Source organism: Diplodia corticola, assembly GCF_001883845.1.
Source record: "Diplodia corticola strain CBS 112549 chromosome Unknown scaffold26, whole genome shotgun sequence".
NCBI lineage: Eukaryota > Fungi > Ascomycota > Dothideomycetes > Botryosphaeriales > Botryosphaeriaceae > Diplodia > Diplodia corticola.
In genome coordinates, this window is record NW_017971505.1 from 71083 (window position 1) to 95538 (window position 24456).

A 24456-nucleotide genomic window follows, 5' to 3' on the forward strand; every position below is an offset into this window, starting at 1 on the left:
CGTGAGAGGATTAGTCAGCAAGACGGTTGCGGAAGCCGTCGGCGACGGGGCACTTCCCCCCTCCTCCGCTACGCAAGTCCAGGCCATCCAGAGCTTATCGCCCATTCTTCACGAAATCGAGCTCTGCTTTCCGTGCCGTACCTATGAGTCATGTCGCTCACTCCACCCGAGGCCGACCTTGACCAGCAACATCCGCGCCAGGTAGCCTCCACACCTCTCCGCACCTCTCCGCCCCGCTCCGCTCCGCTCAGACCGGCCATGTAATACGTTGAACAGAGAGCCTCTCGCGCGTGCACATATTGCCACTCCCGCAAGGTCAAGTGCGACGCGCTTAGGGTCTACCCCTGCACGAGGTGCAAAGAATCCAGTCTCCAATGCACCCTTCGCGTCTCCCATCGCGGCAAGTCAAGAAGGTAACTGAGCAGGATCTACCTGTGCTCGGTAGTCTACGCTACTGACTGAATCGGCACTAGGATCGCGCGAAATGGGGGCCATGTGGAGTCCAAAACCCCGCGATCCGCACGACCCGATCCCGTCCAGCCAAATCTCCGACGGACCGCCTGCGTCCCTTCCTCGTCTTCTTCTGTTGATATCATCCGCTCGCTCGAGAACTTCATAGATAACCCCGACAGTCCCATTGACGACGAACACGGCGTGGCAATCGTTCACGCAACGAACAACAAGGCATTTACATCCATACTCAATGCCGCCGCCGACACCGACGAGAACTCCCGCCGCAATGTCCACCTTTACGCCGGTCCTTCCACCAGCGCATGCTCTGCCATGGGCCGGTATAGAGAGGCTATCGGCCGCCTGGACTCGCCGACGCGGAGGTTTCTTGCAGAAAAGGGCGTCTTTGACTTGCCAGATGCCCATCTCGCCGACAACCTGGTCCAAAACTTCTTTGACTATGCCGATCCGCATGTGCCTTTGATCGACAAGACGGATTTTCTAGAACGCTACGCAACTCGCAATGTCCCTCCATTGCTTCTCCAGAGCGTTCTGTTCGTCGGGAGTCATTTCGCCTGCGATGAGCATGTCGCCGCCTCGCCCTGGGCTACTCGTACTGAGATGACCGCGAGCTTTTTTGAGAAGGCCAAGCTACTGGCTGACTTCGAACTGGAGAGTGATCAAATCACACTGGTTCAGAGTTTTGTGTTATTGGCCGAGCGGTGGTTTGGCTGGACCGAAGAAAGAAACACGAGGTATTGGATGAGTCGGGCCGTCAATGTGGCGTACATGATGGGGCTGCACCGCAAGTACGTCCGCTGTCGTTCTCGGATCGCCCCATAGACCCCCTAACATGTTGTGTTTCAGGATAGAAACACTCAATATATCTCCACTGCAACAAAGACTTTGGACTCGTGTCGCTTGGGTGACCATGGTAAGCTCGAAACAGCAATACCATCTCCACAGCTAATGTCTGCAAGGCCAAGGACTGTTTCGTTGCGGCAATTTTTGGAACCCCCACCATCATCGACGACAGGTGGACGGACGAGTCCGAGGAGCCCGTGTGGGATTCAAGCTGTTTTGACGAGTCTCGCGAGGGGCAAGCTGTCGAATCAGAACCATCACGCAGTCCCGAGACGATTAAATACAGCACCACGCTCGTATGGCTTGGAGCATTAGGTGAGCTTCTCCCTCGGCCGGAAGTGTCGCACGTGGCAACAGCTCAACCATGACCAGTGGGAATGACGATCAACAAGCTCCACGCTATACCCAATCCACCCACAGAGCCAATGGCGTCAGCGGTTTTGGATGAGTTGCATGGGAAAATGGACCAATACGCCACCAATTGCCCGGATCTCATTGACATGGAACTTCAAGATACAGCAACAACCCCCAAAGCCCAGCTCATATATCAGCCATTGCTCCGTGCAGCTCACTGCCTTTTGTGCCTGTTCTATCACTGGGCCCGTTCTGAGAAACACAGTGATGTTGCCATTAAACTCGAGAGTCGGCGGATGTCGCAGAACGCAGCCCACGATTTTTGCGAGGTGAGAAACGCGATATCCACAGAGACACGGTCGCTGATACTTTGGAAGGTGATGAGCTACCTGCGCGCGTATTCACTTTTTCCTTACTGTCCTCTGTGGCTGTGAGTATCTTCCTTGAAGCCTGGTAACACAAGGTTGATTCTGTGCAGAGTTGCAGGCGTATTCCACACGATGGCAGTGCTGCTGAGCGACTGCCGGAACGCCCTACTGGAGTCGGACGAACCTCGCAAGACCAGCTCTTTCAGACTCCTCCGGCAGCTCAACGAAGACCTTGGCATTCTTGAAGAGACCTGGAAGCCCGCGGGCTGGTTCCGAGAGCTCATTCGTATTTCGCTTTCCAGGCTCCAGGAAAGGATACGGAAACGGAAGGAGGACCAATCCCAACCGCCGGAGCTCGGGCTGCAGTCCCAAGGGGCCCCCGGGCCATCTGCGCTGGACAGTGCGCTGTTCTGCGAGTCTCCGGGTTCCGGCCTATTTGAAAGCGCCAGAGAACTCTTCCCCGACCTGGAGTATGTATTTAACTGGAATTCGGCCGATGCATTCCTGCTATAAGGTTAAGTCCGTGCCATGTTATCCACTACGGCTAATTCTGCGACATTACCGTGGCTCTAACGGCGGGGGTACGAGGCTTTTGCGACATTAGTGGGGCTCTAACGGTGGGATACGAGGCAGCTCTAAGTGTTGCGTCATCCCTGTCTGTTCCGGTCTACCCGCAGACTCCCACTGTAGCTATATGGTGCAAGAATGTCTCAAAAACTGCCGACAACCGCAAGCCGATAACCGATAGCCGGCAGCCGCAGTCCGGCAGCTATTATACAGCCCATCGTGGGGCGATCCGACTGGTCGAAGCAGCATGCTCTGTATCCACTTTCCTGACGAGGAGCAGAGAAGACCTGGTGATATTGCACCCCGTTCGCCTGTCACATCTTTTCTCCTATTTCAGTCAGACATTGGGCGCCTGCAGGCCATGCGCAGCTGTTTCATACCTTCAATTGGCATTCAACCCATTAGAATAAATATCCATCGAATCACTACTTGGGTTGCTCGCAGACTTCTAATCCTCTCCCAAACACGCCTTGACCCGGTTTGATATCGAATTGAGGTCTTGCCAATCATGGCTTCCAAACCCTTCAGAGTCATCATCGCCGGAGGCAGCATAGCGGGCCTCACGCTTGCTAACATGCTTGAGAGACTGGGAATTGACTTTGTTGTTCTTGAAGCTTACCGGGACATTGCTCCTCAAGTAGGTGCGAGCATTGGCCTTGCACCAAACGGCCTCCGCGTGCTCGATCAACTTGGCCTATACCCAACTCTGCGAGGGTTGATACACGAGCCGCTTCAAGTATCCACCAACCGCGGGCCTGATGGACGGGTGCTGTCGGTGTACGGTCCACCTATGGATCATCTCAGGGAGCGGTAAGTGCTTCTCTCAAATGCGAAAGACGCAGCCACTAAAACTTTCCCAGTCACGGTTACGACGTCATCTTCGTCGATCGTCAGATGATCCTCCAGGCTCTCTATGACCATTTGCAAAGCAAGGACAAGATTCTGACAAGCAAAAAAGTCCGCTCGGTCAGCTTGCAGGAGAAAGGAGTCAAGGTTACCACTGAAGATGGCTCGGTATTCACTGGAGATGTCGTGATTGGCGCGGATGGAGTTCACAGCACCGTCAGGAAGGAAATGTGGCGGATCGCGGATGAGTTGGAGCCCGGATACATCCCGGCGTCTGAACACACAGGTGACTTCGGCCTTCGATCTTTTGAAGCATTGATACTGACTGCCTCAGCCTTGGCATCACACACGACCTACAAATGCATTTTCGGAATTTCCATCATGAAGGAATACCTGCCGTCCACAATGAACACGTCTTGGTTCAAGGGCCACTCCCTCCTGGTAATTGGAGGACCGAGGTTCGTATTGACTTTCTTGCTGCATCATCCATGCTTTGGCTGATCTGTGCAGCAACCGGGTGTACTGGTTCATGTTCGAAAATATGGGGAAGAAATGTGACGGCCCAGACCTTCCCCAATATACAAAGCAGGACGAGGAGGCCCTTGCGAAGGAGCATTGGAACGAACCGATTACGGAAAACATCACCTTTGGAGATATGTATGCCGCACGAATCTCTTCCGTCCTTACCCCACTTCCCGAGTATGTTTTCAAAAAGTGGCACTTCAAGCGTATCATGACAATCGGCGATGCGGCACACAAGGTGAGTACCCAAAGTCTATCGATATACCTACCATACCTGACCTCTGAAAGTTTGAACCAATCGGCGGCCAAGGAGGCAACAACGCTATCGAGACCGCCGCCGTCCTGGTCAACAATCTCACAGAAATGATCAAGAGCCGTCCGGAGGGTCTGTCCGACATCGATATTGACCGAGCCTTCTCAGAGACTCAACGGCTGCGCTCGCCACGCGCATGGGAGCTCGTGAATGCATCTCATGAGCAGCAAAAGGTCGAAGCCATGGAGACGCGTCTGTTGGAGTTCATCGCCAAATACTACGTGCCGTACATGTCAATTGACACCAAGCTGTCTGGTTGGTCTAAATCCATCGAGGGTGGCCACAAGCTCAACATGCTCGACGTCCCGAAGCGACCTTGCTTCGTGCCATACCAGGACAACCTCCCAAGCAAGCCTTTCAACCCTTCGGTTCTCGTAAAGTCGACTGTTGCTGTAATTTTTGGACTGCTTTTCTATGTGGCCCAGCAAGTTTTGCAGATAGACCCGACGAGCTTCGTTCCCGCTTTCCTTGGCCATGAGTTGAAGCAGACATACACAGGCATTCCGGCGATTGATGCCACTCTATCAACCCTGGTCTGGGCATTCTCCAAGGGCGTGGCAGGCGAGGATCTCAACCAGAGGGTCCAATGTCTGTATTTCATGATTATGCTCCTGCCCGTTGTCCTCATCTGGACGGTGGAAGGTTACCGATTTGGAAACAGTTACTCTCTGGTATCCATGTATGTTTTCCTCACCTTATCAGATTTTACCAGCTCAGCACAAACTGACACATCAACAGGCCAGTTCTTTTCAGCATCTACCAACTCCTCGGCATAGGCAAGGTAAACGCCCTCCACCCCCTTCGCGCGCACACACACCGAGACTGATCCCCGTCCCAGGTCGCACCGCTCTACTACCTCCTCAGCATTTACACCACCAGCAACATCCTGTACACCCGCACCACCGGCCGCGCCATCCCCTCGTCCGTCGCCAAAGCGCTCCTCCCGGCCATCTGCCTCGGCCACGCCCTCCCCACCGCCCTCATGTTCCTCCCGCACGCCTCCCCCGCCACGCAGCAGACCTTCATCGCCCTCTGGCAGCCCTTCCCCGTCTACACCGCCGCCCTCACCTCCGCCATCGCCTTCCTCATCCGCAAGGCCGACGGCCGCCCCGCCCTCGCCACCGCCCTCGACCGCGAAATGTTCGCCCTCGCCGACGTCGGCCCCCTGCGCGCCGCGTACGCCGCCGTCTTCGGCGCCACCGCCACCGCCCACGCCGCCGCCATCGCGTACCTCGCCGCCAACGCCCCGACCACCAGCGTCTTCGAGGTCTTCTTCGACCTCTTCGCCCCGCAGGAGGACGACTCCGTCTGGTCGTTCCTCAAGTGGGACTTCGCGCTCTGCTTCGCCGCCGTGCTGGTGTGGTGCCTGTACGGCGTGTACGAGCTCCGTCGCACCGGCTACGTCGACTCGAAGCGCGCGTGGCGCGCGGCGGCGGCGCTGCTGCTGGCGCAGGGCGCGGTCGGCCCCGGGGCGGCGTATGTTGGGTTCTGGGCGTGGAGGGAGGGCGTCATCGTGGACCAGGTCAGGATGGTGCCGGAGAATTAAGTACTGCTGACGACTACTTTTCGGTTGGATTAAGCTGCAGGGCGGATTGCGGCGCGGGGGATGGGAGGAGGGAGGAGGGAGGAGGGTTGTGTGTGAAGATTCTCGATCGGCGGTGGATGTTTTCGAGGAATGGTGGAGGCGAGGCGGTGGTGATGGGTGTGATCGTAATGGGCGCTGGCCATGATGACTCGACTTGGCAGTGTTGTAACCCCCTCCCGGCCCCTAAACCGGTTGGACGGTGCGGTGGGACACAAGAGTGTGGAGACGACACCCCCCTCGCTTTGCTCGCCTCAAAAGAATGCCCTTCTTGCATCGCAGATGGTCCCAGGGCAGGTGGTCCCAGGTCTTCTTTGGTTGCCACCGGAAAACCACCGCCAAGGAGGCACGCATTATCTCTTGCAAGATTGTATACATATATCAGAGACTGCCGACATTTTATTTTCGCTTAATTATCCCACGATATTTCACCACAAGGACTGGAAAAAGAAAACACACCCAATGGCGACGTCTTGTAGTCATGAAGCCCGCCACGCTCTTCACCTCGTCATCGTTCACTTCCATCCATAGCCTTGTATGACGTTATTGGGTTGGTTGGTGTCCGGGAGGGTCGAGTGTATCGAGGGGCAGAAGGAGGGTATTGATGAAGTGTAGGGGATTGCTGGCTGGGTTAGGTTGAATTTGCGTTGGATGGTTCGGAAACTCGAAAGAGAACATTAGGTAGCACATGGTTATAGAGCAACGATGGATATCTTCTCACTTTGCAAGTGCCGTACCGGCTGTGAAGAAACATTCAAAGTGAGCTGATGCATTCAGAACTATCCTCCGGTCAAACTCGTGACACAATATAAATTACATTACTGTATAAATCCTTCCAAAAAGCCGTAAAAGTTAAGCCATACATTGAGAAATACCCTCCGCTCTAGTTGGTGATCTCAACGATAGCCGGGCCCGCCGCAACGGTATCATCCGTAACGGCGTCCTTGCAGCCAGTCAGGACGACATAGCTCTGGCCGTTGACACCCTCGGGCACCTCGACAGTGAAACCGCCATCCACGCTCTTGGCCTCGACAACGACGGGGCCAGTCACGGTGATGAAGGCGCCGTAGATCTGCACGCCGTCGGCGGCCTTGACCTCGTAGCCGGGAGTGCTCAGCATGACGGTGCTGCCCTTCTTGATGGTGGCGTCCTCGGAGCTGGCGACGAGGGTGGGGAAGGCCTTGACGGGCAGCGGCGCGTTGTCGGTCGGGCACGAGGTGATGAACTGCGCGGCCAGGGTGTAGACCTCGTTGAGCGAGAGCGGGTCGTCGAAGGCCTGCGGGAACGGCGACTGCTTGATCTCGCCGCGGATGTACGACGCGTGGCGCGCCTCGACCGTCAGGATGGAACCGGCGGCCGTCAGGTACGTCTTGGACATGATGTCCGCGGCGGCGCCGAGGTAGGCGGATACACCGACGCCTGTTTTGTGTGTTAGCAACGCTGTAGGAGGAGGAAGAGGCGGAGTCAACGCACCCTCAAGGATGGCGGCGGTGGCAAGGAAGGTCTTGACGTCCGTGGCGCCGAAGGCGTAGGTGCAGGGCTCGACGGGGGTGGCGCCGGCGGCGGTCAGGCCCTTGGTCAGGAAGTCGACGTGGGAGGACTCGTCAGAGCCGACCGTCTTGATGTTGTTGTAGAAGGTCGAGTCGTAGCCGGCGGCCTTGAAGTCGGCCTCGGTGTAGTTGGACAGACCCTCCTTGTAGAAGGCATTCTCAAGGTGCTCGAGGGTCAGAGCATACTGGAGGATGTCGGCGTCGGTGGGCGCGGACATGCGCTTCGTGGGAGCAGCGGCAGAGAGACCCGCGAGGGCAGCAACAGCAGCGGTGTACTTCATCTTGAAGGTGGATGGATTACTGAAAGAGGAGAAGGGATTAAGAGATTGCGATGAAGGTTGACTTGAGGGGACCTGAGCGTTGAATGACCGGCGACTGATGGGATATTCGATGGCCGACAAGTCTCTTTATATCGATCGCAGTGACATTCTGACATTGTCGAGATGGAGCCATCGACTAGGCGGGTGGTCAATCGATCTGCACGGAGGGGCGTGGTTCCGAAGACGGAACTCCCTGAAAGAGTGGGCCTTGTTTCTCCCCCGGTCTCCACTTGGAGGACAAGCAGTGTCCCCCATTGTGGAGCAGATGGGCGGTGAAGTGCATTCTAGAAAGGTCGTGCAATCTCTCAGGCGCGGGGTAGTAGTAGCGTTAGATCGAGCAACCGAAAACGGCGTAGTTCTCTTTGTTGGCCAATGGCATGGAGGCGGGCAGCCCCCGTGAGATGTCAGACTAGGAAAGATGGCAAATTAGGTGGCGTTCGGAAGGCAGCATTCCCGCGCCCACAAGCCAAAGAAGCAAGTCGATTCGTCAGTGGCGTAGGAGGGATTGCCCGATGGGGTGTGCACGAGTAAGCTTAAGAAACGAGCTTGTGTTTAGTTTTGGAGCCTGTCCCTGCACTAAACCCAAAGCGGTTTGAGGTGTCGAAACGGAACGCAGGCATCCGGGCAGACAAGCCACCATCTCCGCCCGATGACGGCGCTAACGGACCAGGGCGGGGCATTTCAACACCAGCCAGTGCTTCTCCGGCCCCTGAAGGTTGAGATCTGCAGAACTGTGGACAAAGAACATGGTCGTTTTGCGCGCAAACGGGAGTGGCGCCAATGCCCGCAGGAAATCTCCGGGTGGAAAAGGAGCCCCCGTGCTGCGCTTTCAGACAAGGCCAGATAATGGGCTATCGGGCCTGACTGTGCCGATCTTTGTGGCCGCAAGAGGTGAGGGTAGCATCGTGGATTAAAAGGTTACTGTCTGCCTTGACTGCCCACCTGTGCAACTCCCTGCAGGTCTTCCATCACTTCTCCTCGTTTCCTTGTATTCTCAGAATCCCGTACAAACATCACCGACACAACCACAATGAAGTCTTTCCTCGCTGTCATCATTGCTGCCGCCGCTGCGCCGGCGCTCGCTGCGTAAGTGTACAATCCGCCTCAGCTTTGCCCTCAGCACGTACTTACCATGGTGCCAGCAGCAACGCGAGCACCACTGTGATGGTCACTCCTTGTGCGTCAAGCACAGCATCGGTGAACGACATTGTCACGCGCACTCCGGTGATGATGGCTTCGCAGAGCACGCCTTGCCCTACGCTGTCGATTGTCAAGACCAACGGCACGACCATTACCATGTCGCATGACGGGTCTGGATCTGGATCCGGATCGGGATCCAGTGCTACGACGACTCCCGCCTCTTACACCGGTGCCGCGGTTGCGAACAATGCGGGCCTGAGCGGCGCCGTCGCCGCTGCGTTCGGATTGGCTGCTTTCATCCTGTGATGGGCTGAACAGTAGAAAGCACGAGGTGGAACAGGATTAATGTTTGATACCAACGACTGTGGTAGCAGTCTATAGTAATGTCTATCAGAGCTTCAACTGGCCTTACCGTGAGATGCAAGGTGAAACAGATTCCGATGTGCGGGTTGTGTCCTCCGTACACGACGTGCTGGTTGCTGATTCGTGCTGTGACGGGACAGTGCGTGGAAATGCCCTGGAAGACACGTGAAAAGCGAAGGAGACATGGCGGATTAAAGCGATGGATACCGCTCACAGTGGTTTGTGTGGTGTTGAGAAGGCGAGGAGGACACGGTCGCATGACTCGGGCTTGGGCTTATCTTATCACGCGTTGGGTGGCTCGTGCCCGTTATCTACCCAGATGCGGGGAGCAAAATGACTGGGCGCCATCAAGGTGGCAGGTGCACTGCTCAGCCGCCCGTCGCCCACCAGTCCCGCTCTCTCCCAACGACACCTTCTCTCCTCCTCTGCTTTCACTACCACATCCCTCGCTATCTATCCTTCACACAGTGGTTGTTCACCATGGGTAGCGCTCCATCCAAGCAGGTCGAGGCCGGCGCGCAGGAGAAGCTGGCCGAGGCTCTCCGCGCCCTCGAGCTGAGGAACGACCGCGAGCTTGTTGAAAAGGACTACGTCTTCGTCCAGGATGATGCGCGTCAGTATCCCACTCGTCGAAACTGCGGTGCCAGACACTCACAGCCTTTTACCCGCAGCTCCGCAGTACACGCCGTGTGAACACCAGTCGACCGTCTCTACATCGACTACCGAGAAGTGGGAGAGGGAGCTCCTCGACGATCCCAAGAACCAGCTCGCCCTCAACGCCCTGCAGTCCAACAACGCCAACGCTATTCTCATGAACAACCGCGCCGTCGTGCGCGACTCGCAGATCTTCAACCTCTCCATTCCCTTCGAGGGCGCCCCGGTCACCAACCAGCGCTCGTCCGGCCGTTGTTGGCTGTTCGCTTCGCTGAATGTCTTCAGGGTGTCGATAATGAAGAAATACAAGCTGGACAAGTTCGAACTGAGCCAGCAGTATGTCTTCTACTGGGACAAGATCGAGAAGGCCAACTACTTCCTCGAGAACGTCCTTCAGACCCTCGACGAGCCTCTCGATGGCCGCTTGCTGCAGACGCTGCTTGCCAGCCCTGTCGGTGACGGCGGCCAGTGGGATATGGTCGCCAATCTTGTCCAAAAGTATGGCCTGGTCCCGCAGTCCATCTACCCCGACACCTTCAACGCGAAGAGCTCTTCCCTGATGGACCGACTGATCACCACGAAGCTCCGCGAGCACGCTCTCAAACTGCGCAAACTCGCCTCCTCGACCAACCCGTCCGTCCGGGCGTCTATCGGCGGCGCCAAGGAAAAGATGATGCGCGAGATCCACCTCATCCTAACGCTGATGCTCGGCCCCCCGCCGTCGCCATCCAAGCCCTTCACCTGGGAGTTCTACAACAAGGACAAGAACTTCACTTCAATCACAACGCGCCCCACGGCGTTTGCGAGGGAGCTGTCGGACAACCGCACGGTCAAGGCATGCGGCGGGGCCGACGTGCACCGGCTGTTCAGCCTGGTCAACGACCCGCGCAACTCGTACAACACGCTGCTGACGGTGAACCGGCTGGGCAACGTGTGGGGCGGGCGGCCCATCACGTACGTCAACGCCGACATGACGACGATGAAGAAGGCGGTCATCGAGATGCTGCGCAAGGGCTTCCCCGTCTTCTTCGGCAGCGACGTCGGCAAGTACTCGGACTCGACCAAGGGCATCATGGACACGGCGCTGTACGACTACGAGCTGGGCTTCAACACGCGCCTCGGCATGAGCAAGGCAGAGCGTCTGATGACGGGCGAGAGCGCCATGACCCACGCCATGGTGCTGACGGCCGTGCACATCGACGAGAAGACGGGCAAGCCGGTGCGCTGGCGCGTCGAGAACAGCTGGAGCGAGGAGGCCGGCTCGCAGGGCTACTTTGTCATGAGCGACGCCTGGATGGATGAGTTCGTGTACCAGGCTGTTGTGGATCCTAGCGTCGTGAGCAAAGAGGTTCGGGATGTGCTGAAGCAGGACCCTGTTGTGCTTGATCTGTGGGACCCTATGGGTGCTCTCGCTTAAACTCAATCATCGGCGGGTTGGAAACAGGAATGGGGTGGGATTGGGATGGGCTAGGCAACGGCGTTGTTCTCGGGTGGCTCGGAGCATATGAGTTACAAGATATACCAGATGAGATGAATGACTATGGTTTTCGAACGTGTCGTCGAAATTATGTCGGCTGTTGTGGAACCTAGGCCGAGTTGCTTGCATAACGTCCTGACCTCAGCGAAGAGCTAGACCAGCCGTTCCCTTCAGCCATTGGAAATAATGCGGCCCATGTATGAATCACGCTGCAGGGAATAGCGCCATGACGCAGCGGGCCCATCTGGCGATGCTGACTCATCCCATTAGCCCATGGCGACCACCATCATAAAGTTCCGCCCCACACCTTTTTTTCAACGCTCAGCAGCAGCAAGCACTTCTTGGAATTCTCCGGTTGAATGCCTGAGGACTTTTGCCACGATCCCGGCAACCGTCAGCAACAATTGGCTCTCGGGAACCCCGAGTCACGCAACAGAGCCAGCACAGCACTCTGATCAAGAGCAAATCGTTCGCAGACAAAACACCACCCCCACCAACCCATCAGCCATGGACGTAATCCCAGAAAAGCCCAAACCGCTCGTCGCAGATAACCCATCTCTCATCCCGCTCCTCGCCTCAGCCCTCCTCATCCTCCTCCCCGCCGCCTTCTTCCTGCTCCGCCAACATCTGCAGAGTCGCAGCGCCGTCGCGGGCCAGCAGGCCGCCGCCGCCGCCTCCCCCGCGCTGCCGCCGGCCGACGAGATCGTCAGCCTGCGCATCTACCCGATCAAGTCGTGCCGCGGGATCGAGGTGCGTTCGGCGCGGCTGCTGCGCACGGGGCTCGACCTCGACCGCAACTGGATGTTCGTCTCGCTGCCCAAGCGCGACTTCGTCACCATCCGCACCAACCCGCGGCTCACGCTCATCACCACCGCCGTCGACTGGGCCGCCGACACGCTCACCATCGCCATCAAGGATGGAAACGAAAACGACGAGAACCACAAAATCGTCATCCCCGCCCACCCCTCCCCCGCCTGGTTCGCCGCCAACGGCTGCACCCTCCACGCCGGGAACGTCATCTGGTCGCAAGAGACGGACGGGTGGGAGTACCCGGCGGCGCTGACGGCGCCGTTCGCGCGCTTTCTGAGCGGCAGTGACGCCAACGACGTCCGCCTCGTGTACAAGGGCCCCACGCCGCGGGTGCTGCGCGGCAGCGGCGCGCCCCACGTGCTGGGCCGCACGCAGGCGACAAAGTTCGCCGACATGATGCCCGTGCAGGTGGGGTCGCTGGCGAGCGTGGCGGAGCTGAATGCGCGGCTGCGCGGGGCGGGCGAGGAAGTCGAGATTGACATCGAGCGGTTTCGGCCGAATGTCGTGGTGAGGGGGCATGTGCCGTGGGATGAGGATGGGTGGAAGACGCTGAGGCTTGGGGGAGGGGAAGGAGGAGTGGGGGGAAAGGGTAAGGGGTTGGTGTTGGATGTCGTTTGTCGGTGTTTGAGGTGCCAGGTCCCGAATGTGGATCCCGAGACGGCGGAGAAGCATCCGAGGCAGCCGTGGAACGAGTTGATGAAGTATAGGAGGATCGATGAGGGCTTGAAGTTCAAGCCGAGCTTTGGGATGCTGTGCGCGCCGAGAGACGAGGGGCTGGTCGAGGTGGGCATGAGGTTCGAGGTTACGGAGACGACGAATAATCACTATTTTGTCAGTCCGATGAAGTAGTCGTCGTGTTTGCTTGGACAAGTAGGGCTGGAGGATGGTTGCTGGTTTTGCTTGGAGGCTCATGTGTAACAGCGGTCTGATTGGCACGGTTGTATGTATGACGACGCGGCATCTGTAATTAACAACGTTGACGACTCAGGGGGACCTGTCGGATATTGGAAATGTCCTTTCTCCGTACCGTTGGGGAGAAACGGAGGGTCAATTCATCTTAGACTGAAGGAAATGGTATCACTTGTTAAGCCAGAATACCACCATCAACCTCGTGCACCATGCCTGTGACATACGAGCTGTTATCGCTCAAAAGCCATGCAATCACCTCTGCAACCTCTTCCGGTTGCCCAGCGCGGCCAAGGGGTGCAAGTTTGTTCCACTCTTGCTGACCCTCTTTTGCACCAGAGGTGTCCAAACCCGTCAATGGCGTGAGAATAACGCCACTATGGAAACAAGTCGCGTTAGTTCCGGCTTTCCAAGACGAAAAAGGGGGGAGAAGAAAGCGTGAACAGTATTGACAAGAAGTGACCAATACCACACCCAAAAACACACATGGTGAGAGAAGAGAAATCCGATGCGAGCCAGCCAGCTCAATGGGTACATGAGAGGAAAAAAGGGGGAAAAACACTCACGGCGCAACGGCATTCACTCTGATGCCCCACTCCCCCGTTTCCCTCGCCACACTCTTCGTCAAAGCAATCACTCCGGCTTTCGATGCTGCATACGCGCTGCACCGCGCCCCGCCCTTGATTCCCACAATGCTCGCCGTGTTGACAATGGAAAACCCACCAGTAACACCGCCCGCACCGGCAGCGGCAGCGGCGGCAGCGACATCACCACCACCGTTCCGCAACTCCTTCTCCTCCTTCTTCTCCTTCTTCTCCCTCTCTTCCCTCGTCCACCTCTTCATCTCCCTCACTTCCTCGCTCAAACACACCATCGCCCCCGTCAAATTGACGCCCAAAACCCTCTCCCACTCCCCATCGCTCGTCTCTTCGACATCCTCCACGTTCAGCCCGCTGTTGATGATGCCCGCAATGTTCGCCGCACCCGTCAGCGGTTGCTGGTCGGCGGCTTCGCGGATCCACCGCGCGACGGCGGCGCGGTCGCGGACGTCGAGCGCGGTGGCGACGAGGATGCGCGCGGTGGGGTGAGACTGCCGGATGGAAGCCGTTGCGGCGGTCAGGGCGGCTCCGTTTACGTCGGCGAGGGCGAGGGCAGCGCCGCGGGAGGCGAGGAGATGGGCGAGGGCGAGGCCGATGCCCGAGGCGGCGCCGGTGATGGCGATGGTTTTGTTGGCGAAGGAGGGGGAGGAGGGGGAGGATGACATTTGTTTTTTTTTTTGCTTTCCTTCTTTTTGTGTGCTGGTCTGGTGGAAGGGTACTGGGCTGGACTGGGCGACCGGACAGATTTCGTGCAGGGCGTTGAGCGTTCGTTAAAGTCGTGAAGACGAAAAGGTAAAGCTACGGGATGGTCAAGAGGACTGAAATGAAGACCAGTGGCAGCATGATCTCTGCTTTAAAGGCCACTGAGCCGCAGCTGAGCTACTGTGTAGGGCGTTCAAAGCTTCATTCTCCAATTCGTCCGTCCCTGCGCCTTCTCTCGGAGCGGGCTTCGTGAGAACCAAGCACTTTCGCGCTCACTGTATCTGCGAGTCAGTCGAGGTCAGAATCGTGGCCCGAATGGGGCGGTTTAACGGAGATGCTAGCAGGAATAGGCTTGGGTCGGACGTCGGAGAACAAAGCAACCGTCATCCGTTACTGTGAAGAAAACTGGCCCCACGCTCTCCAGGCGACGATCTGCAGACTGTGCCGCAGCCGTGAGTCGAAAGCCCTTTCGGCGCCTCTACCAGAATTGCAATGAACAGGCGAGCTTCTATGCAGCACCTCCAAAGGCGAGGTAAGGTCGTTCTGCCCGACCAACACGAAGCTGAACGGGAAGCGGGCGGCAAACGGGGACGACGGCAAGAAGCGCTCTAATGGTTAGCGTGATGCTAAGCAATTTGACTAAGCGATAGACGTATGTACGTGGCATGATCTGGGCGTCTCTCCGAGAGAGGACACGAATCGTGGACGGAGACATCACGACCTGGATGCCGTTGGAGGTTTTGTCACGAGCGATGGATTTTGCGATGAAGAGTGCGGATCGGGTGACTCGAGCCAAAGAGGAAAGAGGGAAAGAGGGCAAGAGGGTTCGTGCCACCTGCTCCAATCCGCCAGGCACCACTTGGCTGTAAGCCCTAACGCTTGCCCACACGCAGAAAGGGCTCACCTACTCTGTAGCAACGGAACTTACGGCATCGCTGGATACGAACATACGAGCCCTATTTGCTGCTGCCTCATACAATTTAGGGGACGATCCTTGTTGTTTACAAGCATCCGTGCTGCATGTAAGCAGCTTACCTATTCTTAGCTTGCCTTCCGCCCCCATGCTCGGTCCGCTTTTCCTACCAACAACCTTCTTATATATAAGTCCAACCTCCAATCGTGTTCTTTCCTTGACCTACACCACAGCAGCCATGTCTCGAGCAAACAAACAGCCCACATCCGGTCCGCCCTATACGATATGCTCCCGCGCAGCACGGCCAGACTTTGCATCTCAAGCAGAGCCGCCTTCAACTCTACTGTTTGTAGACGTCACAGCCGCGAAGACCAAATCAGACCAAAGACAGATCCGTGCTCATGTCATGACCGCCACCCACGAAGCGAGACGCCGCCGGGGCTTGAAGGACACCAAAGCTGACAAGGAGAAAGAGACTCGGCTTTCATTGGCCGACTCCAAGAAAATGATTCGCATCTTATACAGAGCCGGAAGCCCTTTACAGGAGGCGAGTCTTGCGACCGAAGACCCATTCGATTCTTTACCCGTCACGTCTTTCTCGGGCGTCCACGATCTCATTACACAATGTTCGTAGCTCTCGATCGATACCCTGAATCGTACCCCCTGCTAAGCTGAAACCACAACCAGACATCGAGCACTATCCCGGTGCCCCACCACTCACCGACGGTACGTACATCAATCACGATCGGCCATGGAGACATCAATGACGCTGACTACACGCAAAAGACAAATTACTGCGGAGCCCAAACGAATCACAGCGTGCGCTTGCCAGACGCAGTAACACGCAATGGGATCTGATAGTCTCAGACAAGAGCAGCTTCCTAGTCTTCCTCGCAGGGGTAACCCGTCTACGTGACCTGATCAGCCCTTCTGGAAAGTGGCGAACAAGCCATTTGAGGCTGCATCAGGAACTCCTCCAGTCCATCAGGGAGCGCTTGCCGTCCCAGACATCACCCAAGAAAGTACCCGACGGCCTCGTCTGGGCCGTAGCTGCTGTGGGCGGCGGATCGGTACTTCCAACCTCTCCTCCCACATGAAAACAGGCCAACACGTCACTAATGCTCTAGCTCACCTCCCACCAGGCCCTTTTCCCCGACCGCCCCGCCGCCCTCTCCCACCTCAGCGGCGCCCGCGAACTGGTCCGACTCCGCGGCGGCATCGACACCTTCCAGCGACTCGCCCGCCGCTCCATCACCTGGTGCGAGCTGCTCGTCTGCGGCGCCTACGGCCTCTGCCCCACATTCGCTCCTCCCTCCCCGCCCTGGCTTCCTCCCTCGCATAGGATGGCTACTTCTTCTACTACTACTACTACTACTACTATCGACGCCAACGCCCCCTCCTCCTCACCATCACCCTTCCCGCCCACCTTTACCTCCCTCGTCTCCGCCACCCACCCGCGCACAACCGCCCACCTCCCCAAGCGCCACCACCCCCACCGCCGCAGCAAGAACAACAACAACAACGCCGACGACGACGACAACGACGACGACGACGCATCGGCAACCTCCACAGCCCCGACGACCCTCGGCCTCATCTACGCGGCCTTCACCCTCGTCAGCGCGTCGACGACGGCCGAGTGGGCGCCCGCCTTCCAGGCGGACGCCGCGGCCAAGGAAGGCGCCGCGGCGGTGCTGGACGAGGCCGCCTTCGCGCTGCTGGTCGAGCTGGCGCGGATGCAGGAAGAAGATGTTGGCGATGGCGATGGCGATGGCGATGGAAGCGACCCAGGGCGGGATGCTGATGCGGGTTTCTGTGTTTGGGAGGTGGGGGATGATGATGATGATGATGATGACGATGACGATGATGACGAGGAGGAGGAGGAGGATGGGAAGAGTGAGGGCGGGGTGGGGGAGCGCGAGGGACGGCTGCATGACCGCCGGGGCACTAGGTGGGCGCACGCGGTCATGCTGCACGCTGCGCATGTTTACCTCTGGGCGGCGTTGAGCGATGTGCCGCCGAGTTCGGATATGAATCTGATGGTTTTGGAGCGGCTGAGGGCCGCTCTTGAGAGCGGGGGCGTGGGGGTGGATACGCCTCGTCGTGGTGGTGGTGGTGTTGGCTGGCATGCGGAAGTGTGGATGCAACAGTGGAGCGGCGGGGCGGGAGCAGGACCGGGGGCGTTGGATGCAGAGGCGCTCATGTGGGCTTTGGCTGTAGGGTGGTTTCTGGCGGACAAGATGCAGTGCGGGAAAGATTGTAGAAAGGGAATTATGCTATGTTGGTTTGAAGACACCATCTTGGAGCTACTGGCAGTGATGCGGATCTACGAAAAGAATCAGGCAGAGGAGTTAGTGAGGGATTTTCCAGGGACGGATTCATTCAGGAGGGAGTGGCATAATTTGTTATTGCAGGACAAGTTTCGCGGGTTGCGTTAAGGGGGGACGCAATACATCTCAGTTCGACAAAGATGCGTGCATACCGTTGTACGAATCGGTGACGACATAGGGCTATGGGCGCAACCACTCGACTCACTTGAAAGTTTTGCGTTGATCTATCACAGTTTCGAACTTGGATCGATGACCCTCGTATCAAGCCCCCATCGCGCCTATTCTGGCTACCACAACAATACTCTCGCTGCCCTTCATGCGCCAACAGAAATGCTCGCGGACGCAGTCGGCTCGGCATCACTTGCAGCTTTCTCCTTCTCCATCGCCTCTACTTTCGCCTTGAGCGCGGCAAAGTTGCGCTGCATAGCATTGCGGTTGAATTCCTCGCCGGTCACCATTGGGTATTTCTTATCCGGACCCTGAATCTTGCAATCCCAACAGCTGCAACTCATGTTAGTATCATGCTCCAGATGAGCAAGCAGGGACTAGAGGCTCACGGCTGGTTGAAGAATGCCATGCTGTATCGCGGACCCCAGTAATCCTTTTCTTTATCCTCGGGCGCTTTCACGCGATGAAAGGTTGACTTGAACCTGTCATCGGACCAGCTCATCAGGAGATCACCGATGTTGCACACAATGTCGCCGGGGGCGAACTCAACCTTGGTCCACTCGTCGCCCATGGCAAACTCAGTCACCGACTCTCTTCCTGGGCAGATCTCGAGGCCGCTCTGGCCCGGTCTCTGATACAGCAAGGTGAGCAGATCCCAGTCCGCATGAGGCCCTTTCCGTGTCCGATGGCCATCAGCAGCGACAACACAACAAGGGGTAGGCGGGGCGTCAAACCAACCTGCACGATAGTACCCCTCCCTCGCCGGCGCATCCCTATCCTGCTCCGGGTAGTAGATCAGCCTCAACACCGACTGGGCCTCCGGGCGTGCTACGTCGTGCGCGCGCACAAAATAGTCATCCGGGAAGCCCAGGCCGCGGGCAAAGCACAGCATGAGCATCTCGGACACGTGCTGGGAGCGGTCCATGAAGCGGCGGGCGTCGGCCTGGAAGCCGGGCAGGATGTCGTCGGCGATCCAGGCGTCCGGGTCGCGCATGTTGGCGCCGAACTGCAGCTGGTAGCTCTCCTTGAGGTCGGCGGTGCCGGTGCTGGGGCGCACCTGTGCATTGCGCTCCCAGCCGACGTTGCGCGGCGACCACGGCACCGTGGCCTTCTGCGCGGCCGGCAGCGCGAAGAAGGCCTCGGAGCGGCGGAACATGGACTCGATCTCGGCGACGGCGATGCCCGTGTCGGTCAGGGCGAAGAAGCCGTCGGTGGAGGCGGCGTGGACGAGCTGCGCGGTGATGTCGTCGATGCGCGAGGCGAAGTCGCGCAGGGAGATGCGCGGGATGGTGCGCGCTGTGTATCTGGTCTTGCCCATTTTGCCGTTGGTGGTTGCACGAACGCGGACGAGTGCTGGGCCGCTACGGGCTGATATATCTGCAGAGGAAGCCGCTGCATCGAGGCGGGGAAGGTGCAGCAGCGCTTCGGCCGACTAACCCGTCATTGATAAGACGTCGCTGCCGGCCGGGGCTGTCCGCTCCCCGCCGACTCCCACTCCTCGCCCCGCCCACATATCTAGCCTGCGAGTGGCTGCTCTGCCTTGGCTCTGGACTTTCCTGCTATCGGAGCAAAGATAGTCGGCAGCGAATCAGAAGTGCCCCAAACACTATAAAACAACCCGCCCCACAGCACCTCTTCTTTTCCAACACCACCTCACTGCCATCATGCCATCCGCAATCGTACGGCCTGGCTTCCACATCCCCACCGTCGACATCAGCCCATATGTGTCTGATCCATCGTCCGCCGAGGCCAGCGACGTCGTCGAGGCCGTAAATCGTGCATGCACAACCTCCGGATTTTTCCAACTGATCGGCCATGGAATCGACCCCGCCATCCGAGAAGCCATGTTCGCCGGCGCCAAAGCTCTCTTCGACCTCCCTTTCGCGGAAAAGAAAGTGCTCCGGCGCGGCAAAAACCGCGGCTACGAAGCCATCGGCTCCCAAGCCCTACAGGACGGGACCCTTCCGGATCTCAAAGAAGTATGTATACATACATGACCCAACCAGCAAACCCGTTTCTAAACCTCCCACTCAGGGCTACTACATCGGCACCGACGCCGTCCCCTTCGACGAGACCAAGTCGTACCGCCCCTTCACCGACCCCAACGTCTGGCCGGCAGAGCACCAGCTCCCCGCCGCCGTCTTCAAGCACCCCATGAACCGCTACTACGCCCAGGTCGAAGCGCTCAGCCGCACCGTCATGGACGTCATCGCCGCCGCCCTGGGCCACAGCCCGGACGTCTTCGCCGAGCTGAAGAACGAGCCCGTCGCCGCGTCCATGCGCCTGCTGCACTACCCGCCTGATCCACAACGGCAAAAAGCCGGTGATGGTGACGGCGGAGGCGGAGGCGGAGGCGGCGTCACGCAGCAGCAGCAGCAGCTCGGCGCCGGGGCGCACACGGACTTCGGCTGGACGACGCTGCTGCTGACGGACGGCCACGCGGGGCTGGAGGTCCTGGACCACGGCAGCGGGGAGTGGGTGGCGGTGCCGCCCGAGCGCGACGCGTACGTCGTCAACGTGGGCGACATGCTGCAGCACGTCACGGGCGGGCGCTTCAAGAGCAACGTCCACCGCGTGCGCAACCTGGGCGACGCGCACCGGTACAGCGTGCCGTATTTTTTCGACGGCTGCCTGGATGCCAAGCTTGCGCGGCTGGACGGGAAGGACGCGGGTGGGAGGGCGTTGACGGTCGAGGAGCATATGCTCGAGCGGTTTGCGACGACGTATGGGAGGGGCGGAGCAGAGAAGGAAGACTGAGGGATCAAGACGGACGCTAGGTGCTGCTTTCTTGGTAGTGGGAACGCTGTTTTATTTTTTCATTGCAGTCGATCTGTACCCAAGTCAACGCAAATCCGAACCCACCATTGGCGTTTGGTCAAACGCCACTCCTTTCACGTATAAGACCTCCATCCATCGCAAATCACTAATTACCCCATGCAGGCGCGGTTGGCGCCGATGAAAAGGAGGTTGGGGGCCGCGGAGGATATGGCATTGGTCGTGGCGATGCTGGCGGAGCCGCGGAGCAGGTGGGTCACTGGGCAGACGATACAGGCGGGCGGGGGGATTTATACGGGGTGAGTTAGGATGGGTTGGTTGGTGAGGCCAAGTGTCGTTCATTGTGATTCTTATGGGGTTGGCGGGTTTGAGAGGCAAGATGTCTTCGAGATAAACGCGTAGCTGTTGTCTTCATTTTGCTGACTTTCTGTTTCTCTCCCCTATGTGCTGATCACCCAACGCATTAATCAAGCCTGTAAAGTTTAGTGACTTCGGCGATGATTCATAATGGTGCTTCGTACATACATTCAAATGGAACCGGCGCTGATTGGGTACTCCCAGAATAAAACCCATATTAAACCCTTCCCAAGCATCGACTACTCTGGAGGAAGTAAACCAAATTGATAATTGCAGAATTTAGATGGTCCTTAAGCTTAGGGATGACCTGCAGTAGCCTCAGGAGCGCGTGGCATGCTCGAGGCAAGGCTGTGGTCGCTCGGTGATCGAGAGTGGTAGGGTATGTCCTGTAGTAAAATTTCCGCCTGACTCCCATCCGAACGATGCCGTGGAAGACCTTGCCTGACACCAACTGGCTTTCTGCGAATCTTCAAAGCTTCTCTGAATCCGCCATGTCTCGAAAAGCTCCCATGATTGGCCGGCGCGCTTTGACTTCTGGTGCGTGCATTGTTGCGGTCCTCATCGTAGTCTCCACGGTCGTATTTTGCGCGCCAGGTATTCCATCCTTGTCTTTCGTCCAAGCGGTGGCCATCATAGTAGTATGCACCGTTCACGACCACCAGAACTCCAGTCATGCTGCAAATTATACGTAGAGAACCGCTGATCTGCGCGTCACTCTGACATTCGATGACGTGTAAGCCAAGTGTTTTAGCGCTCTGCCAGATGTAGAAAAGGCTGAGAAGGCGACCTGCGGTCACAAAGATTAGAAGTAAGGCAATTGTATAGGAGACGACAAAGATGTTTCCTCCCCACTGTGCCGAGAAGAAGATTGTAAGTAGGAGCAGGATGGATCCTTCCATCAGTCCAGTCAGGAGCTTCGCAAAGGGATTACGGCCACTGCTGGAGAGATGCATGAGTACAGTTACGGGCCGCCATCGGCGAGCGCTGTCCGTTGCGCCGCTACTGGTCCGAAAGCCAATCCGGATGAATTCTAGAGGTCGCGTGAATGGAAATCGCACCCAGTGGTACCAGAAGAACAGACATTGACTTTTGACCGACTGAAAAATGGTGTCAATGTCTTCGTTATGGCAGTAGAGACTAGCGGGTCCATCCGGCTCGAGACCACTTTGCCTGCTCACTCGGCGATACTGCTTTCTGACGCTTGAGGCCGATGAAGATAAGGTGCGATAGTAGGCACGGAGACCGCGACCGATCAAAGGATGATATCGTGGCGGAAGCTCGGTTTCTGTGCTCTTCAGGACTCCATCCACTCCCTCATCTGGACCGTGTTCCGATATCTGTATCATTCTGTCCAGGGATTCTTTGGTTTTCTCCGAGAGCGCATACACTTCGGAACAGTCAGAAATTCCATGGCTGCAGGGCCTTGAATCTTACCTCTCACACGCTCATGGGAACTGAACTCCCACATGACAAACCGGAATACAGCGTTAGTAGCTGCGGTTACGAGCATCCATAGCGATGAGAGACTGTGTCTTTCCGTTAGTGCACTGCATCCATGTGGCCCGTACCGAAGCGATACACTCACTCTTGATCGCAGCTGAACATGAAAAGCGGAGTGCCCATATTGAGGAAGAGAGGCCCGATACCGGCAACGAAAATACCCGATCTGTATGAGTGGTCAGCAAAAGCAGTAGCTGCAAAGTATTGAGGCCCTTACTGCAGGACGAAGACAATTAGACCAAGGATGTGCCAGTAGTGCGGCCGGCTCCTCCATTTGTCGACTTCTTGGCGCATATGCCAAAATGTGTTTGAGCAAGCCACTTGGTCCGCTCCAATGGGGGCGTTACTCAGCCCCTGGACGTACTGTTTGCACGGCAGTGTTCCATCGTCTGGCGGAGCCGTCAACCAGCTCCGCAAACTGGAGAAGGTCACCTTGTAGAAAGCCTTTGGCCTTGCACGACCGTCCGCCCTCTGTCGCCTCCCGAGCTTGCTGATGATGCTTTGGCGGTAATATTCGAATGAGCCGACGTCTATTCGGTGTAGTTTTCGCGTAATGGCGGATATCTGTCCAGAGGTGTGAGATCAGGCCATCAACGCCCTCATGCAAAGGGTAGCTTACGCTCATTCCCGGAAGCCCGAGACTAAATGCTGCAGACATGATGCCAACAAGGAAGCTGGAGCAGAAGGCCTCAGAGTCCCGGGGGAGGATGCTGGCGCACACGGATCAGTGCAACTCAGCGACAAATTCACGGCGTGACTCACAGATTACCAAAAGTAAGCAGAACGGGTATCAGAGCCATCAAAGTGGTGGCAGCGGATGATGCAGCCTTGTCCCACTCGGTGGCCATGTTGAGAGCGGCATTGATGTCGCCCCAACATCTGACGTTCCAACCCACGCCCATGTATGACGCAGTCACCTTCCAGTGGGTGGAATTGGCGGTTTGGTTTGCGGACCTGCTCGCGTCCTGGAGTTCGTCTCTCAAGTATTGCGTGACAAGGTCACTCCAGATGTTGTCCGACAGATACAAGTCATCCATCTTCGCTCTGAACTTTCGGATGAACTCTGAGCCATAGGAGCTGATGTTCGTGTTTTCGTCCTGCAGGGTGTTGCTGAGCGTCGAGTTGCAGGGGAATGCGATCGCGCTGTACTGATCTATGTCATATCTGATGTTTTCGAGGGGGTCGACAGAAGAGTAATTGCCAGCGACCAGGCCATCATGCTCCATCTGCAATGACCAGTCATCCTCGACATAGTACATCCACCACCACTGAAACTCGGCCCCCATTATTCTCCAGCCCTCCTTTTCGGCTCGGAAAGCTGTGGCCTTGGTGTCGTTGACGACGAACAGCGGAGCTGGCGCCTTCATTTTGGTGAGCCAAGCAGTCCCCTTGTCTGAATCTTTGATCTTTGAGATTTTCTTGTCTGGCAAGCTTTGTTTCGTAACACTACCTCCAAGCGTCGGGTCCTCGGTGGTGGTGGAGTTTGAGGCGTCCACCCATAAGTACTCGTACGAGTACCGCGGGTAGCATGTTTCGCTTGCGGCTTCCTCTGGGGAGAGAGCATAGCAGCCGAGGATGAAGAAGACGACGACCACAAACACGGTGGCACGGGGGGGACCCATCATGTGTCAGCGCGCGAAGTGCTTGAGGCATACCTGCCCGGGCGAGGAGCGGGAGATAGGCGATCACGAGCATATAAGGCTGGGGCCGACGGGGAGGGGGGCCGGTTGGATCCCACTGAGGCTGAAAGATTCGGCCCCCAAACAGCCTCAGTAACACAGCGCACGGTGCGTCGCGGAGGGTGCCAGTTCGGTCCAGTCCGTTGCTGCCTTCAGCCCTGTGGCACCGCAGGCGCAGGCCATGGGCGTTCTAGGGGTCTGGGCCGTCCAATGCGATGTTTCGCATCTTATCATGTTGGTCAGCACGACATTCAGGCGGCGGGAAGCCGCTCCAAGAGGCGTCTGCTGCGTTTCGCCGAGGGTCATTATTGGTGCGCCGAAGAAGAGCAACACGTAGCTGAGGAGCTCAG

The 24456-nt window shown here is 57.5% G+C and overlaps 11 protein-coding genes across 11 annotated transcripts; 7 read left to right on the plus strand and 4 right to left on the minus strand.

The window, feature by feature from the left end:
• Nucleotides 1–150: 150 nt before the first annotated feature.
• On the plus strand, nucleotides 151–2549 carry BKCO1_2600026 (cutinase transcription factor 1 alpha; the record flags this gene model as incomplete). Its single annotated transcript, XM_020273423.1, has 7 exons — nucleotides 151–260; nucleotides 474–1259; nucleotides 1318–1384; nucleotides 1431–1629; nucleotides 1687–1997; nucleotides 2046–2098; nucleotides 2147–2549. The coding sequence occupies 7 exons, from the start codon at nucleotides 151–153 to the stop codon at nucleotides 2547–2549; spliced, it is 1929 nt and encodes a 642-aa protein (XP_020130182.1).
• Nucleotides 2550–3111: 562 nt separating this feature from the next.
• Nucleotides 3112–5830, plus strand: BKCO1_2600027 (fad binding domain protein; the record flags this gene model as incomplete). Its single annotated transcript, XM_020273424.1, has 7 exons — nucleotides 3112–3413; nucleotides 3464–3735; nucleotides 3784–3907; nucleotides 3960–4209; nucleotides 4260–4963; nucleotides 5023–5065; nucleotides 5123–5830. 7 exons carry the CDS (start codon nucleotides 3112–3114, stop codon nucleotides 5828–5830), a joined length of 2403 nt encoding a protein of 800 aa, XP_020130181.1.
• Nucleotides 5831–6749: 919 nt separating this feature from the next.
• Nucleotides 6750–7697, minus strand: BKCO1_2600028 (ferritin ribonucleotide reductase-like protein; the record flags this gene model as incomplete). Its single annotated transcript, XM_020273425.1, has 2 exons — nucleotides 6750–7285; nucleotides 7340–7697. 2 exons carry the CDS (start codon nucleotides 7695–7697, stop codon nucleotides 6750–6752), a joined length of 894 nt encoding a protein of 297 aa, XP_020130178.1.
• Nucleotides 7698–8766: 1069 nt separating this feature from the next.
• Nucleotides 8767–9182, plus strand: BKCO1_2600029 (major larval glue protein; the record flags this gene model as incomplete). Its single annotated transcript, XM_020273426.1, has 2 exons — nucleotides 8767–8822; nucleotides 8879–9182. 2 exons carry the CDS (start codon nucleotides 8767–8769, stop codon nucleotides 9180–9182), a joined length of 360 nt encoding a protein of 119 aa, XP_020130177.1.
• Nucleotides 9183–9719: 537 nt separating this feature from the next.
• BKCO1_2600030 (bleomycin hydrolase) lies at nucleotides 9720–11310 on the plus strand (the record flags this gene model as incomplete). The annotated part of the gene is made up of 2 exons (XM_020273428.1): nucleotides 9720–9852; nucleotides 9911–11310. 2 exons carry the CDS (start codon nucleotides 9720–9722, stop codon nucleotides 11308–11310), a joined length of 1533 nt encoding a protein of 510 aa, XP_020130259.1.
• A 333-nt stretch (nucleotides 11311–11643) lies between these two features.
• Nucleotides 11644–13029, plus strand: BKCO1_2600031 (mosc-domain-containing protein; the record flags this gene model as incomplete). Its single annotated transcript, XM_020273429.1, has 1 exon — nucleotides 11644–13029. One exon carries the CDS (start codon nucleotides 11644–11646, stop codon nucleotides 13027–13029), a length of 1386 nt encoding a protein of 461 aa, XP_020130260.1.
• Nucleotides 13030–13264: 235 nt separating this feature from the next.
• Nucleotides 13265–14350, minus strand: BKCO1_2600032 (short-chain dehydrogenase; the record flags this gene model as incomplete). The annotated part of the gene is made up of 2 exons (XM_020273430.1): nucleotides 13265–13463; nucleotides 13653–14350. The coding sequence occupies 2 exons, from the start codon at nucleotides 14348–14350 to the stop codon at nucleotides 13265–13267; spliced, it is 897 nt and encodes a 298-aa protein (XP_020130257.1).
• A 1188-nt stretch (nucleotides 14351–15538) lies between these two features.
• BKCO1_2600033 (putative protein of unknown function DUF1741 protein) lies at nucleotides 15539–17735 on the plus strand (the record flags this gene model as incomplete). Its single annotated transcript, XM_020273431.1, has 4 exons — nucleotides 15539–15926; nucleotides 15988–16026; nucleotides 16087–16370; nucleotides 16428–17735. The coding sequence occupies 4 exons, from the start codon at nucleotides 15539–15541 to the stop codon at nucleotides 17733–17735; spliced, it is 2019 nt and encodes a 672-aa protein (XP_020130258.1).
• A 206-nt stretch (nucleotides 17736–17941) lies between these two features.
• Nucleotides 17942–19113, minus strand: BKCO1_2600034 (leucoanthocyanidin dioxygenase; the record flags this gene model as incomplete). Its single annotated transcript, XM_020273432.1, has 2 exons — nucleotides 17942–18128; nucleotides 18185–19113. 2 exons carry the CDS (start codon nucleotides 19111–19113, stop codon nucleotides 17942–17944), a joined length of 1116 nt encoding a protein of 371 aa, XP_020130263.1.
• Nucleotides 19114–19459: 346 nt separating this feature from the next.
• On the plus strand, nucleotides 19460–20552 carry BKCO1_2600035 (2og-fe oxygenase family; the record flags this gene model as incomplete). Its single annotated transcript, XM_020273433.1, has 2 exons — nucleotides 19460–19774; nucleotides 19830–20552. The coding sequence occupies 2 exons, from the start codon at nucleotides 19460–19462 to the stop codon at nucleotides 20550–20552; spliced, it is 1038 nt and encodes a 345-aa protein (XP_020130264.1).
• A 671-nt stretch (nucleotides 20553–21223) lies between these two features.
• BKCO1_2600036 (uncharacterized protein) lies at nucleotides 21224–24052 on the minus strand (the record flags this gene model as incomplete). Its single annotated transcript, XM_020273434.1, has 6 exons — nucleotides 21224–22314; nucleotides 22362–22453; nucleotides 22513–22593; nucleotides 22645–22991; nucleotides 23047–23137; nucleotides 23190–24052. The coding sequence occupies 6 exons, from the start codon at nucleotides 24050–24052 to the stop codon at nucleotides 21224–21226; spliced, it is 2565 nt and encodes an 854-aa protein (XP_020130261.1).
• Between the last annotated feature and the right edge of the window lie 404 nt (nucleotides 24053–24456).